This window comes from Odontomachus brunneus, unplaced genomic scaffold, assembly GCF_010583005.1.
Source record: "Odontomachus brunneus isolate Ranch 3 - 2012 unplaced genomic scaffold, Obru_v1 Obru_scaffold_016, whole genome shotgun sequence".
Classification (NCBI taxonomy): domain Eukaryota; kingdom Metazoa; phylum Arthropoda; class Insecta; order Hymenoptera; family Formicidae; genus Odontomachus; species Odontomachus brunneus.
Window position 1 is genome coordinate 310,252 of NW_022639466.1, and position 16,672 is coordinate 326,923.

Genomic DNA, 16,672 nt, shown 5'->3' on the forward strand with positions numbered 1-16,672 from the left:
ATATATATATATATATATATATATATATATATATATATATTACTATAAAAAAGAAATTATGAACTTACAATTGCTGTCTTTTCAAAATACAATATAGTCAATAATTTTGAAATTTATATATAATGCCTTATCTTCTTTTTCTTTAGATGCTACAGGATATTAGCGGTCATTACTGCGTATTTATTTCGATTTTGTATCTATCTCATCAATATTGCAGAGTCTAAAATGATCAACCACTGTTTCGAATTTCTTCAGAGGAAATTATGTACAATGTATACGCAACCTGCCTCGCACTAAAAAATTTATAAATATTTAATTAATTATATTTTGAAATCAGCCTCTCTGATTTCGAAATCCTAGATATGTGAGAAAGTCGTTGAAGGTTTTGATCCAAACTTTTGGAACTTGTTTAACACCTTATTAAAATGACATAATAATTGCAGAAAACAATGAGAAACTGATGTAGTGTAAAGAAGGCGTTGAAGATTTAATAAGAAGAATCGGGGTAAATTGCAATCATTCCTAGGTGTTGACATCACGTATATATAGATGAAGAATTTCATTTAAGTTAATATACTTATTTGTAGAAAATGTTACATCGTTTCGAGAAGGATAAAATAAAAGTATTGTAATATTACTGGCGTGTAGTAAGAGTGTTATAAAAGCGCGATATATTGTTCAAAGGATCTTTTATTTTTCAGAATTAGTAGTAGTGGCGAGCCAAGTTGAAAAACAAAGAAGTTGAGAAAAGAAGAGTGAAGCGTAGTCAGTTAGTCAGTAGTCAAGTTCGTAATATAATAAATTGTAATATACAGTGAGCTGTATAATACTTTTTTCTGTTTCTCTTTTGCAAATAGCCAACACAAGTTATGAACTTAATACACGTATAAAAGAGAGCAACTATAACGGCTTCGTTTTCGAAGAGAATTTTTGTTCCTATGTGACTGATGTTTGGGTTGTTTGCATCACGTTAAAAACTATTTGAATTTTCAAGTCTCTTTTTGTGTGTGCAAAAATGACCAATTTGAAAACATAAATTGACAGGCTGACAAGCCCAATTAGTTGGACGATGTGAAAACATCAAATTTGATTGTTGTCTAAGCGTGACAGGCTTGCAGAAATCGTAATAGGTAAAGTGGTTTCACCGAATCGACTGAAGAAGCGACGGCAAAACAAAAGAAAGAACTCAAGAAGAAAGATACATATGCTCAATTATTGATTACGTATATGCTGTCGGATGAAATATACACAGTGTGGCCCAGAATTGTGGACAACATTAATCGTATTGGAAGCGCTTAAGAGTATTGCGGTTCCAACCTAGTAACTCGCGGTAGCCGAGAAAAGATGGATTGTTAGACCTTTTCCAATAGAATCGCAAAGCATCTCCCAATGCCACAGATGGCTGACTGTTCGCTGCGGCATCTGGGAAAGGCAAACCAAATATAACGTGATGACAAAATTAAATAAACTTAATCTAACAAAATAAAATTTCATATCCTCGGTATCTTAAGAAAAAAAAAAAAAAAAAACATTGGCGACAGCAAATCTCGCACACAAAATGTAGACTATCCTCGCTCATAACTGATTTCGGCTACCACGAGTTATTAGATTACGACCGCAATATTCTTGAGCGCTTCTTATACGACTAATGTTGTCCACAATTTTATTTGCGGGCAAATAATATTATTTATACTGAAGAAGGTTTGAATTAGAAACCGTTTATACACATCAATTTGTGTGTGTTGCATGATTCTTATATAATTAAATTATTTTACATACTACTATCCGGTGTTTAGCTCTTATTGGCCTTGCTATTGTTGTTTTTTTATTTCAATCTCGGAGCCTAATTAATTATATGTTTGTTTCAAATATTCCATTTCTCTATTTTCAATGTGTATTACGGAATATTGTTGTCAATTTACTGGAATACCCAGGTATCCTGATTAATATCTAAAAGACATGATTGTCTAAAAAGATTCGGATATACGAGTAGTTTGACATTGACAACACTATTGCAAAATGTTTTTATGTATATATATTTTAGTATAAATATTCTTTTTCGCAATTATGTGAATTTTCTGTGGGTATATTAATTATCATGAAAATTTAAGGAAAACAGGACAAAAATTATATATTGTTATCAAAATAAAAAAAAATTATGAAGTTTAGATTACAAATATATATATTTTATATTAGCTACTTTTAAATCCTATAAAAATATTTCAGATTTTCTTAGAAATGTAAAATTCTCTAAAAATATCTCAGAAATATTGAGAAATATAACTGTTTGTTTCAAAATTTCCATTTAAGTTTTTTATATGTTATTTATATATGTCATATAAAAAATTTTCGAATTCTCACGAAACTCATGATACAACTACCTTAATTAAATTCATTTACTATTTCCACGATATGTTGAGAATGATCTAAAGTAATTGCTGTGTATGCATGCAGCAAACATGCAGCGCAAGCCTTTCGAAATTTGCTAACTAAACGACAACAATAAAATAACTTCTGCAATCAAGAATTATTAAAGGCTGGCTAAAGTTGATTGATAAAGTTGGTTGATCAGTCATCTAATATAAATTGACAAAAGGGTAACGAATGGAGAACGAATGGAGAACAAACTAACACTAAACTTTTTTCCGAGTCTTGCAGCTGATTGTATAACATAACATTTTTCTCAAGGTAAGTTAAACAATCGAGACTTGTAAAGAAGTAATGAATCGGTTGTAACATCGAGGAGATATCGAGGAAATCGCAACCCAGTAAGCAAAAAACATTACAGCAATATTATTATGACATTATTCAATAATAGTAATGTTTTCAAATATATCGCTTTTAACGTTGTATAGAATAACGTACAAACAAATTTACAAACAAATTTTGACATTGATTTGGAAGTTATTGTAATGTTGATATTATATATGATTATAACGTTGTAAGTAAACGTTGCATTCTTTTTAATATTCTGGTATTCACTTTTTCTGTATATATTGATGTCTTCTATAAAAAAAATAATAATAATAGATTTACCCATGATAGTGGTCTAAGCAAATTAATATTTGATCGCTTTGTTTAAATAAATAAAAAACTGATATCTCTTAGGTTACATCATTTCGCTTCGTACGTTTTTTTCTCCGTTTCGACTTCATAGCGATCACCATCTTTGTTCTGACTATGCTCTTTATTGCTTAATTTCGATAATCAAAGAAGACTGGTGATGCCAATAAACTCTGACGATATCTTTATATATTTTGCTAATAATATATTCTTATATTATTCAAAAAATATTGTAATTACATATTTGCTGGCAAATGTTGGAATAATGCAACAAAAATTAATATGTGACGGATATTGTTAAGATGTATATTAGTGAACCATTGACAATATGATTGCTTTTAAATTTTTAACCAGATATTAAAATAATTAAACAATAAATTAGTTTAAAAATACAAGGCATAAAACAATTTAAATCAATTATGAGAAATTTTATCATTTTCGTTATCAAAACGTTTAAATTATTTAAATTCAAATATTATTTAAATTATTTTAGTAGAAAAAGTAAATGTTATTTCTCAAATTCATTTATAATATTCGATTTAAATGAGACATTGTTGATGAGTTTATTATATCCTAACCAAAATAGCACAAGACGTTTTAGAATTATCTTAAACATGTGAGAGTGTCTTGGGAAACGTCCAAAGTTTTCTAAGTACATCTAGGACGATTCTAGGATTGTGTTATCTGGGAAATACTGTACTGAACATCGTTTACAATTAAGTTAAGCACATAATTGATTAATTTCACTATGTACAAATTATTCGCTGATATGTTGTATTTATTTTTAATAAACGTGTTATGGTAACATTAACCAAATGTTTCGACTCATGTCTTTAAAATATTCTACTCATGTCTAAAAATATAAAAAAGCAATGTTATATTAAATAATATTTGTAAAACATTTATAAAACATTCAAGAACGATTAAAAAATTATACATAATATCAACGTTAAAAAATGTAGACTCTAGGTTTCTTGCTTACTGAGGATGTGAAGGTTCGGCAAGGACTCGTTCATATCGATATCGAGTTTCTCGTGCAGATCGCAAGTCAGCAGAATAAATAAGAAGAGCTGCGCAATAAATCAAGCGAAAGAAAGAACTCAGAGCATTCCGTGAAACAACTTTCGGGCTTTTCGAGTTACCTTGCAAACCGACACCGGAGTTTCTATGACAGAGATTTCGGGGCTGATCGATATGCTTTTGAAGCGTATGATGGTGGTTGTTGTTATTGTGATGGTGGTAATGATGATGGCGATGATAGCTATGGTTATTCGGGTGATGATTGTAGTGATTGTTGTGATGATTTGGGAGATAATAGTTGGAGGGGGGCTGGCGACTAGAGTGCCTGGCAGCCGGTAGCGGGTGCTGGTGATGGTGCTGATTGATGTGATGGTTGGCATTGGCATTGGCATTCGCATTGGCGTTAGGGTGAGATCCCGGGAGGAACTGTGGATACACGTGGTGAGACCACTGTGGAAATAGAGGCCGCCCTCCTCCACCACCATTCCCATCTGCCGAGGAACCACATTTACCACGTTATCGGGTCGTGCGTTATATCACTTCTATCGCTCGTGATCCATAATATAATCTCGATACTGCTTTTCACTCTACGCATTCGATGAGTAAAAAGAACCGAGGAGATTACGACCACGATCGGCGTCTGCAGCTCTAAACACTCAGTTGTGAAATTATATTTTTGTCAGTCTTCTCACGCGAAGAATTCATAACTATGTTGTTGAATTAATAATTATCTAATACAGAGAGTTTCTCGGTGAAATATTTAAGGATCATAGACAAACATATTAAATAGTGGATCAACCTATAGAATTAAACTCTTACTGAAATTATAATTAACTCATTCCGTTTACATAGAGTGAAATTCAGTACGTGGAAATTTAAATACGTATCGTATTTTAATACGTATCGTTTCATAAATTGTAAATAATTGTAAATTGATGATGCTCGTTTTCGATTTTCCCCGTGAAATATGGATTTTAACATGATTTTTAATAAGAAAACGATAACATCGCTTGCACATCGATTTGAAATATCTAATTAAACACTCGTAGCGCTTTATCGAAATAATATTTAATAACCGGAGTGTATAACATTCTTGATAGAACTGGTTTCATGGCATAATCGTTTGTTGGTTTGTCAAACATCCAAGTATTAATTGTGTAACAGCAGTCATAGAGACATCTAGTTTCCGAGAAAATTCCTCACATAAAGAAGTTTCACATTCAAGAAAATACAGTCACAATAATATAACGACGTAAAAGTATATTTATAACGCAAAGTAGTGCAAACACATTCGACAAACATCAAAACTCTCACTGTCAGATACATATAAGATGTTTACTTCATACAGTGCAATATAACACATGCGTGTCTACTTGGTGTCATGTGCTGTTGTTTCAGTTGCAGCTACATCGTTTCTGGTGCACAGTGTTGAACACTACCTACATATCTGTACACATATGTCCACTCTATTTATAACATCTATATTGTATATCTCATTCATTTCAAACATTATTATAACGGAAACTGCTTCAATTAGCTAAACCGCCGCTGAAAAATTACTAAAATATTACATAATGATTTTTGATAACGGTTAGTCATCGTTAATCCAAACTTTAAAGACTCTTTCTCATTTATCTAAATATGCTAACTATAATAGCTACGTTATCACGAAATACATACCCAGCAAACACAGAGTATAATTGCTATATAACATAGACGTAATCTTGTTATTTCTACGTTATACAGCAGTTATGTTTATGTTTGTTGAGATATTGTAAATTTTGCATTTAAACGTTAATATAGCTGCATTTCATGCTACGGGAACTAATTGTGAATTAACACTTGTTAACACCAATCAAATTTAACTTATGTACTTATGTATATGATAGTTTTTTTAAAAAGAAAGATAAGAGAATATATATATATCTGACACATAAGAGTTTTGATTAAACAGAAAGTTCTTTTAAGATCTTACATCTTTTACGTTTATTAAAGATATATATGACGTGATTTAACTTTTTAGCGAATCTTGCGATCTGTTTATTTACAAATATTATTTTTCAGTTAATACAAGGACGAGTTCTCACCTGAAGGACTACCTGGCCTGAGACCGCCACCATTCGTCTGTATTGTTTGCACTGGACTAGGAGGACGCTGTGATATCGGTGGTTCCAATATGTCACGATATTTAGAGACCATTAATACAGAGATGAAGTAAACTATAGCTAAGGACAGAAACTGTGCCTGCTTGGTTTCTTCCTGAAATCAATGTAACCAATTCGATTTGCTTAATCAGTTTTCTGTCTTACACATAGTGTCTTATACACAACTGTGTTCTACATTGTTATGCAGGGTATTTTCTAATTCGAGTACTTAGAGAATGCTTCCGTTCCTTTTGATAGTACAAAAAAAAAAAAAATCAAAGAAATGGATTATTCAGTTCAAAAGGACAAATATTCTAATAAGCGAACATTTTTTTAATTTATATTTTGCGGAATCTCAATGAGATCGACATTTTATAAAAAAAACTTAAAATAAATGAGAGAATATATAGATATATTGAGATAAACTCCATTTTTTCAGAATCCCCAAGGAAAAAATATTTCTGAAATAAAAGAAGTATATATTTATATCAAAACACAAATATTAAACAATTCTTTTTCCTCATAAAAGATTATTTTTGTCATTCAAAGTCAAGGTTAGAATCAATATATCCCATGTTGAATTTGTATTTTTTATGAGCTACATCACTACGTTAATGAAAATATCTAACCTTATTAAAACAATTTCAAGGATCTCAAATTTTTGCAAAAGAATTCTCGCTTCTCAGAATATTTACCTTTTGAATAATTTTTCCTTAAACATTTTTATATATGATTAACTGACATATTCTAGGTGTTTGAGTTCAAGGAACCATCATATACAATAAAGAGAATTACTCACAACATCTCTGTATATTACAGCTCTCAAACGATTTACGTCCATGTCTTGCAACAATTTCTCCGGGTCCTTTACAGGACTCAACTGATGCGTAAGATTATCCACGATGTTCTGTAAATGAATATTGCTACACATTATTAAATATTAATAAGTACAAAAGGAACAGGTATTCTTCAGCAATAAAGAACTTTGTATTCTAGAAAAAAAGGAAAAAAATACCACATGTTTGACGTTCATTAGTAGCGCTACAGTCGTTATACTAAGTTCGATTAGATAAAACGTACCTTAGGTGATGTTTGAGCTCCACGTATGAGCGACTGTATGTGTTGCGATTTATTACTAGAGCCAATCTGCCGACCTAACATGCTGTACGACCTGCCACGTTCTTTACACTCTAAGCAGTTTCTAACGGCACATGTACAGACCTATAGAAGCAGTTTATTAGGTATATAAATATAACTATAATTTGCTATATAAATATAGTAAAGGGTATCGTGTAGAGATAATTAATGTCTCTAATGAAAGTATATCGATTTCTAAGGATATATTACGACTAGAGTTGGGAATGAACACATTACTTATAACGCGCCGTTATCGTTACTTTTTTCAATAACGTTCGTTACTTTTTTCTGTTTGTAACGGTAACGTCGTTACATTTTTACAATAACAATAACGAATTTAACTGTTACTTTTATCGTTACTTTATTCTAGTTATCTCTATTCAATAGATAATGTGTTAGTCGCGCACTGATAACGTGTGTATTAGATATTCTTGATTGGATAGAAATATTTTAATATTCACTGGAAGACAGTATGTAGTTTTATCTTATTCTTCACGTAAAAATAATTGTTAATGCAAAGTCGGATTTCGCAATTTAGAGCTGTTCAAAATTTTTAATAAATTTAATAATAAGTATGCTTAGTATAATTCACCCTTTTGTAAGAAACCATGGAACAAGTGTATGTATTATATTATCATTAAATATATTTTTTGTGTGTGTATTAGCTATTATTAAATATATTAAAAATTTGTAAGAACTAAATTGCAAAATCTGACTCTATACCGTTAATAATTTTTGTATAAAGAATAATAAAAGATAGAATCAAACTCATAAAGAAATATTAGTTCTCCGAGTCAGAATTATTGTAGTTTTGAATGGTTTGTCTTTTTTAGATGGCTACATTCCCAACTCTGGTTACAACTATCTCACACATTATACGTTTTTGAAAACTATGACTATACATAAGAAAAAAAATGTAACATTAATGTAATAATTATAATGAGTTTTTTCCTCCTAAAAGAGTCTCCGTATCCTACAAATTCTATGTCCTGTTGAATGCATTGAGAAAATTAAACGCAATTAATATGTGCACTAATATATTTTTCCTACCAATAGATCGATAATAATTTGCTAAATAATATATCATTACTTATATCTCGTTATAAATTCGCATGAGATACCTTATGGACATTGATACAAACCAAGCGTAAACATTGCCGTAATATGCCGCCACTCGACATATTTTTCTCAGCCTCCAGTTCTCCAAAGTTTAACGAGCTGGCGAATATAAGCACATCAGCCATGTTGACTAATCTTTGCAGAAATGAAACTGCCACCTCGATTGGCATCCCTTGAGTTGGCTCGATTACGTCCAGTTCGCTCTGAAAATGTTCAGGCAATAAAAACACATACTGAAATATATCTACTTCTCCTTCTGAATCCCTTAGTCAAGTGGCTTAATGATAATTTACATACATTTGGCGAAGTAGCCGACGCTAATAAGGGCAACAGACCACCGCAGGCTATTATGAGATTGTCGGCTAACTGCGAAATTAGATGGACAGTGTTCACCACGAAAATGGCATTTTCGCTGCTGTTGACAAAATCCAATACCGACTTAGTTGAGTGGCTGTAACATGTAGATTAATATATAGAACTCTGCCAAAGATAAACGTTGTCAGTATGTAGCCGTATTTTCCTACCTTCTCCACACTTGGATGTCTGTTTCCAAGGAAAACAGAACATCCGATAGCAATCGTTGATGTATGTAAGACCATTTGAATTCCGGTATTCTGAAGGGAGGTCGCGTTGGACCCGGGCTGAACATTGGTCGTGTGGAGGGATTTCCTTGTTTTGATCTCTTAGCTTCTGTGATAAAAAAGATAAAGAAGAACGGTAAAAGATGTTCGTTTTTTATAATATGTATTTAGAATTGAGTTAATTTAAATTAATCTTTTTCTTAACTAAGTTAAAATTAAAGTTAATGACGTTTAAAACTAACTTATATTAAAGTTAAAAGTTAATTTTGTAAAACGATATATGTTTTCTACAATAATTTTTAATTGTAGATTAATTTTATGTAAAATAATGAAAAGAAAATATTTTAAAAGAAATATCAACTGTTTTGTGTTTAGAATTCTATACAAAAAAAAAAAAAGAATACTGACGTTCAGACAGATAAAAAAAATTCTACTAGCTTTTTTAGATTTTTCTTCTTCTACAATCTACATTGCAAGCAGTTTGCAATGGTTTTAGTATTGATGAATTATTTTAATTCCTCTCTAAAAAAAAGCATGTAAGAGATTTAATTGTTGTCGCTTTTCCGCGATGCTGATTGGTTCTCTCGCTTAGTACTCTCTCCTGTCTCTCCCTGTCTCTCCCTGTCTCTCCCTGTCTTTCCCTGTCTCTCCCTGTCTCTCCCCGTCTCTCCCTGTCTTTCCCTATCTCTTCCTATCTCTCCCTATAATTATTAGTTAATTAAAGTATATTTTAATTTAATTTAATTTTTATTTTATTTTATTTTACATTTTTTATTATTTTTCATTAGCTATATGGCGCGCGCATGTATTGTTCTAGTCATATATAAAAAAGATTAATAAACGAAAATTATATAGTGTATTTTAAAATAACCAGATTAAATTAAAAGTTGACTTATCTAAAATTAACTAATTAGTAGCTTTTTAATTTAACTATTAACTGATTAACTAGTAATTATCCAACCTTGCATGTCAGATTAAAACTCGACTTGTTAACATACCGAAATGATTCGAATCCACCTGCGTGGACGTTGAGGCACTCCTTGGTCGTTTCTGTGGTGACGATGTCTTTCGTAAGGGCACAGGCAAGGAAGGTGGCTCGTGACCGTTATCATCCACGGCCGTGTCTGTGGATACAATTGGCAGGCTGGATCTGCGGTGAGTGTTTACGTGATCTGGAGTTAAGTCATTCAATAACGCATTGTCTCTGGCAACCACATTAGAACTAACGATTTGAGGCACACCGTCGGATAAACTTTTAGTTGCATCACAGACCGTAGATATTGTTGGGATTTGCTGTTTAGGATTTGGCACTTGCGTCACGTTATCTACAGAACTTTGAACATCGCTATTACTACAAACACTATCTGTTACTTCTACCTCGCCGGTCATCGCCGGAACATCTGGCTTATTATCACTTACGCTAGTAGAAATAGTGGACGGCTCCCTTGAGTGTTTCTCATTTACCTGCGCGTCATCGTTATCAATAATAACAGCACTTTTGTTCTCCGTTAAAGTATCCACGGCGCATTCGTCACTACTTAACTCACTATTCACTACTATTGGTTCCGCCTTCACTTCGTTCTCTAGATCTACCGCGTCCGCATGAGCCTCGCCGCTTTCTTCTACTATGCTAGTTGAGCAATTAGGACTTTTTACAGTTTCCTCTGTATCGTTCTCGCCGGTCTCTGACACGGTATCCCTGTCCTCGGGAGTGTCCTTCCTCTCGACGGTGTCGTCTTCAACCTTTTCGCCTTCGGACGTTCTGCTTCTCATCTCGCTTGAACTCTCGTGATTCTCGGTTGGCGTTAAGTACGCTTCTGACGTGTCGCTGTCGACTATCTCGCGGTCGTTTTCTAGCTGGAGCTTCTCGATCACCTTGACCGTCAGCGCTTCTCGCGTCTCGTCAGAAAGGACAATTGGCACAGTGTCTTCTTCGGTGTCGACGTCGTTCTTCGTAACAGCAGACTCGGTCGCGTTCACGATCGTCGTCGCGGTCTCGATCGATTCTTCCGTGGTGGTCGGGGTGTTACTGTCGTCGGTCGCGACGGTATTTTCCTCGACAGATTTATCCTCCTTCGTCGATTTATCTTCAAGTTTATCCTCCTTCGTCGTTTTCGCTTCCGTGTCCGCGTCCGGGGGATTTTCAGTTTTGTCGGTGGTCGTGGTAACTGCATCGGCCATGTCAGTGTCTTCTGTAATTTTCTTCGTATTTTCAGTCTCGACAGCTGTCGCGTTTGCGCTCTCTTTAATCTGTTCGGTCGAAGAGGGCTCGGTAACGGCTGGAGGCTGCTTCTCGTGAGTTGTGTGTTCCTCTTTCTTCGGTGTGTCCTGGACTATCATTGAATCGGGACTGGAACTCTCGATTTTGTGTACTTCGCTGTAAAAGTCGCTGGAGCTCTCAATCGATATCACCTCGCTGGTTTCCTGCGTAGTTGGCAACGAGACAGCTTCGCTATTCGCTTCCTCGAGAATGGTCGGCGTTTCCGTGTGAGTCTCGCGCGCGGTAGTCGGTGTTTCTGGTTTGTCGCTCAATCTGGAGTCTAACGACACCACTTCGCACGACTGGAGGGTATCCAGAGTCTCGCTGTGTGACTTCACAATGGCCGGACTACCGTCGCTCTCGGTGTTATCTATTGAGTTGAGGTCGCAGCTACAGGACTCCTCTAATCGGTCGTTCGTCTCAGACACGTCGAACTCCTGCACCGTAATACGAGACATCATTAAAACCGACAAACACACACTTTTAACCTTCGCAGAAAAGTATAACTGGTTGGTCAATAACAAGTTACTGTGATAAACTTTCCATAACAACGAAAAAAATAAATATATATTTGTTCGTGGTAAGAATTCTAGTAAGAACTTTTAAAATAAGAATTTTTATATATCTTTTTATATACTTTGTATTTTTCAAATTATTTTCTCCAATTCATTATAAAATTTAGCTTGAAATTATAACCTAGTCTTCTTCTAGTGTTAAAAAGAAAACATTTTTTGTTGAATACTGTGGAATCACTAAATCATTCAGCCATGATTAATCACTACTATTTTCTTTAGAAATTACCAGTAATACTTCTTTATAAAGAAATTTTTTTTGCGCTCGTATACGAGTTACCTCAACAAGTGACGCTGAATCGTGAGATAAGGCGTTCGCAAATATGAAAACTCAAAAATCACTAACTAACAGTAACATTACAATGTTATAATTTTCCAGTCAGCGATATAACTGTTACATTACATGTTATTTTGCACATACATTGTTGTGTAAGAAATCATAACATAATGTTACTTATAATGTTACTTTTACTTAGCGTTTTCTGGGGAATCGCTATGGACGGGGAAGGAAATGACTGCTAAAATAGAATATAAATCGTACGCCTTGCAAAATTACCTTGTAATTTCTATCCATATGTTGTATTTCGTGACTTTGTTGATTGCCCCACGTCGACGGTCTGTTGTAGCCGTTATTGCCGGAGTGTTGTTGATCCCAGCCGGAAATCGTGCTGATTGGTCGCTGTTGTCTAAGTTCGGGGTCCGTGATGTTGTCGGACCTCTGTCGCTCGTAATGCTCGTACATTTGAGCAAATTGAAGTTTGAACTCCTCGTAGGATACCTGAGTAATTGAAAATCGTAGGAAAGTAGATGGGTTTCCTAACTTCTGCCTTCTGGCACGTCGAACGATATTTTGAGCAACGCATCTCGCTAACTAACTTACTTTGGAGTGCACGATAGCCAACGTGTCAACCCACACGCGCCAGCCGCCATATTCATGCTTGATAGCGTGATGAAGGAGCATGCGAAACAAGGAATACACCATATCGGATATCTTCTGCTCCTCCGTATTTTTCGGATGGATGTAAGCCATGGCAATAAGCCACTCTTGCCACACAGACATCTGCAGAACCGTCCGTCGATTCTCCCGATTGTTGTTGCACAGCAGCGTCATGTCCGAGAGAAACAGCTTCTTCACTTCCAGCAATTGCTCCGTTTGCTTGGACTGTCGAATTAGTGTTGCTACTACTTTCAGAATCACTGAAACATAAAGAATATCGAAGATAATAGAGGGTGCTAAATACATACAAGTGGAATGCATTTTTGACTTAAGTAAATGATTACAAATTGATTGTCAGCTTACTTGGATTCTCCAGACGATAGTGGGATTCAGGCTCGGGGTGTCTGGCGTACAATATCTGTTGACTGATGTGTTCCGTCATAATCTGAAATTAATCATGAAGCGAAAACGGCAATAAGTAAAACATTTAGAAAAACAAATGTTAATGTGGTAAGAAAAAATAATGTAATAAGCGAATACCTCGTATAAAACATTATACGTCGGCAATGAGAGCGTTTCCTCGTTCAACAAGAGTCTTTCGGCTAACAAAGTGTACAGATTATGTGGGCTCATAACATCGTATTTCCTTCTATTAAATAAGATCGTTATTTATTTTATAATGCGTCCTCCTGCTATGGTATAAGTTACTCATAAAAGAATCACTTACTTGTGTGTACTGCGACTGAGGAAGAATCCTAGCAATTTTAACGCTTGCAAGCGTATTAGTTGGCTCTCGGCCGCCAGGAGTTTGAAAATCGTTCGTACGCCTTGCTTCGCATCAAATGCGGGCACCATTGATGAAGGATGTTCCGACATCAAAGATATGAGCATTTGTAAGACATCATGAAGATTTTCGTCCTAAAAGAGTCGTTGTATGGCTTGTAAAGTGTGCGACATAGTATAATTGCTAAATTAATCAATGTATTAATTTACTGACTAAATAATAATTCACTAATAACTAGTTAATTGAAAATTACCTCGTGCATTGTTGTTAGATAATTGAGGATGCTCTGCAATTCGTCATCCTTTACTCCGTTTCCGATCATTATTAATTGTTTTAAAAATAATAAAATGTACGAACGAATCGTAAGAATGTCTTTTTGTTGCGGGCGAGGTCCATCTGCAAGAAATACGTTTTCATGCAAATTTGTTATTGTACTTTTGTTTAACGGGAATAAATCGACATTTTGTAGAGATGCTACTTGATTAAGTAAGACGTACCAAGTCCCTTTGGTGTTATTCCGCTTTTGGATCGAGGATTAGCTACCCAATAGTAATACTTAAGAGTGTGCACCGTTTGTAAAACTGTCGACACACGTCTTACGTTGGAATATATCTGCGTGTCGCTAAGAAACTCTGTAGCCAGATACGAATAGAGTCGTGTTTGTACCGGTGCTGGCGTATATATCCATAAAGCGGGATTAAAAAGGACGTGATCCAGTAGCTGCCATGTTAGGAATGAAAAATAAAAGAACTACATCACCATGGATCTGCCTGTTCTTCGGACACACCAATCTAGCCGACTTTTATGGTTTCCTGAACCGCTTTATAGATGTGTAAATTTGTGTAATTGACGCGATCTTAGGTGAGATTTAGAATACTCAACGTACATATGTGTAAAGTACTATTTTATATGTATGTGCGTGCGCGCACGTATGCGCGCGCCGTGTATATGTATAATAAAATAGTATTTTGAAAAATATATGTATAGTAAAAATGTCTGATATTAAACAGATCCTGCACAAACAATAACAAATAATATGTATATATATATATATATATATATATATATATATATATATATAAAATTATAGGATCGAATATTAAACATGGGTCGCATTGAGCTTATGGGTGATTGAAAGCAATTTGCTGATGGCATTGCTGTTACACATAACAATAATTATTACAAGAGATCACTGATGAATATGGAATGTTATGAGTGCAGACAGATGCTCGTGCATTTATGTTGAACTCTGAGGGAAAGAATGAGAAAAACGAATGTGCCCAAATAGAACAAAAAATCATGATGACATCAAAATGACGAGAAAATTATTGAATAAAAAATGAGTTTTTTAGTCAATTCCTCGTCATTTTGACATCATTTTGACATGATCGTGATTTTCTGTTCTGACTGGATAAGACTATACATATGGATTTGTACATTCTGGAAGAATTTCGTTTTGTATTTACATAATTATTTTATATTACAAAAGGTGCGATGATTTACAAGTAAAATGCAACCATGTATGTTTTATACTGAATACCAAATTGCAAATTAATTAAACGTATATTAAAATGCTTGATATTTAAGTAGTGTGAAATTCACTCCAATATGTTAAAAAAATTTATAGCAGTCGGGAATAAAATTTCGTGTAACAGCGTTTTAATGATAGAGAAAGAAAGAGAGAGAGAGAGAGAGAGAGAGAGAGAGAGAGAGAGAGAGAGAAAGAGAGAGAGAGAAAAGAGAAAGAGAAAGAGAAAGAGGGAGTGCATATTCGAAGATATAAAATCATAATTTTTTTATATAATAACAAAGATAGAAAATTTTTAGCGTCGCAAAACAAGAATCACAAATTTCGATGTGAAAGCGACACATTATGAACAAAATACTTTGCGTAGGCATTTTCTTAAATCAGGAAGCTCAAAAGTCGGTAGATTGCATGCGATCCAAAGTTCGAGTAACATAACAATGATCGAAGAAAGATGTGTGATCATGCTCGAGAGGCTCGTGGGGGAGTCTTCAACAGTTTTAAGAGCACAAAACAAAATGCACATTAAACACATACATTAATACGCACGTAAAAGACATCTCCAAACATTTCAATAGGAGCAATCGTGACAAAAGCGTAGAAGCTATTGCATTATGTAGCGAATTGGTGAAACAGGATGCGTCGGCATTAACAATTCAATTGATCAAATTGAACGTAAGACTAGACTTTTATATAGTCGATTGAATATACATAAGGCAAAGAGTTATATAAACGTGAGAAAAGATATTGCCAGACGTACGCGATGGATAAAGATATACTTTTGCATATAAATTACGCAAGAACTTAATAAACAAATAATAATATATCAAACATTTTTCGAAAACATGAATAAATTGTTACGACGCAACATTAAATATCGTTTTGTGATCTTCAACTGATTTTCCAGTTACTTCCGCGAGAAGTACTTCAGATAATTTTTCCTATATTCATTTCCTTTACTTATTTATTATGTCAACGATATTGGAATATTAATTCAAAATTTAATAACCTTGACAATTTATTAATTAATAGGTCGGTACCTGTTTCAGTAATAGATCGCTGTTTGCGCTGAGGCAAGTAACCAAATGTTTGGTGAGCTCCAAGAAGGATGCGAGAACCTCTGTAGTGAGGTGATCTCTACTCGCTTTCTGCAGCATGAAACTGATTACCAGAAATCCTCTATTTTGTACCATGTGTTGTTGAACCGTCTGAGAACTTTCCACCAGGTCACAAATGAATCCGAGCAGTTTTGAACTGGAAGGTGCGACGTGAATGTCACTTGTTAATGATTCCATTCTCTCATAGGCGCGTAGCATCTCGATCATGATAACGATTAGCATTGAGATTTACCATAACGTGGGATCACGCTTAACGTCGTTCGGTGCTATGCAGTCGTAAGGCATGTCCAACTGCGAGAACAACGGAAACAGCACTTGTATGCCGCCTATCGAGTTTAATGTACTGTGAATCGAGTGCGTTATGACTGCCTTGACATCCTGAAAGCCGAAACAATGATTTCTTATGAATTTT

At 34.4% G+C, this 16,672-nt stretch overlaps 1 protein-coding gene across 11 annotated transcripts in view; it reads right to left on the bottom strand.

Annotated features, from left to right (window-relative positions):
• LOC116841528 (neurobeachin) overlaps positions 1 to 16,672 on the bottom strand; it is a 581,065-nt gene that overhangs the window by 127,459 nt on the left and 436,934 nt on the right. For 6 of the 11 annotated variants that reach the window (XM_032809573.1, XM_032809580.1, XM_032809574.1 and 3 more), the window contains exons 12-28: positions 16,493 to 16,638; positions 16,183 to 16,396; positions 14,115 to 14,367; positions 13,871 to 14,013; positions 13,561 to 13,751; positions 13,374 to 13,482; positions 13,197 to 13,278; positions 12,777 to 13,093; positions 12,453 to 12,674; positions 10,063 to 11,761; positions 9,008 to 9,173; positions 8,781 to 8,934; positions 8,507 to 8,686; positions 7,308 to 7,448; positions 7,027 to 7,134; positions 6,171 to 6,342; positions 4,206 to 4,574 (exon numbers count right to left, since the gene is read on the bottom strand). In XM_032809573.1, the coding sequence (XP_032665464.1) occupies positions 4,206 to 4,574; positions 6,171 to 6,342; positions 7,027 to 7,134; positions 7,308 to 7,448; positions 8,507 to 8,686; positions 8,781 to 8,934; positions 9,008 to 9,173; positions 10,063 to 11,761; positions 12,453 to 12,674; positions 12,777 to 13,093; positions 13,197 to 13,278; positions 13,374 to 13,482; positions 13,561 to 13,751; positions 13,871 to 14,013; positions 14,115 to 14,367; positions 16,183 to 16,396; positions 16,493 to 16,638 (4,666 nt within the window). The remainder of the gene's footprint in view (positions 1 to 4,205; positions 4,575 to 6,170; positions 6,343 to 7,026; positions 7,135 to 7,307; positions 7,449 to 8,506; positions 8,687 to 8,780; positions 8,935 to 9,007; positions 9,174 to 10,062; positions 11,762 to 12,452; positions 12,675 to 12,776; positions 13,094 to 13,196; positions 13,279 to 13,373; positions 13,483 to 13,560; positions 13,752 to 13,870; positions 14,014 to 14,114; positions 14,368 to 16,182; positions 16,397 to 16,492; positions 16,639 to 16,672) is intronic. The other 5 variants (XM_032809576.1, XM_032809575.1, XM_032809572.1 and 2 more) reach the window with 2 other exon arrangements.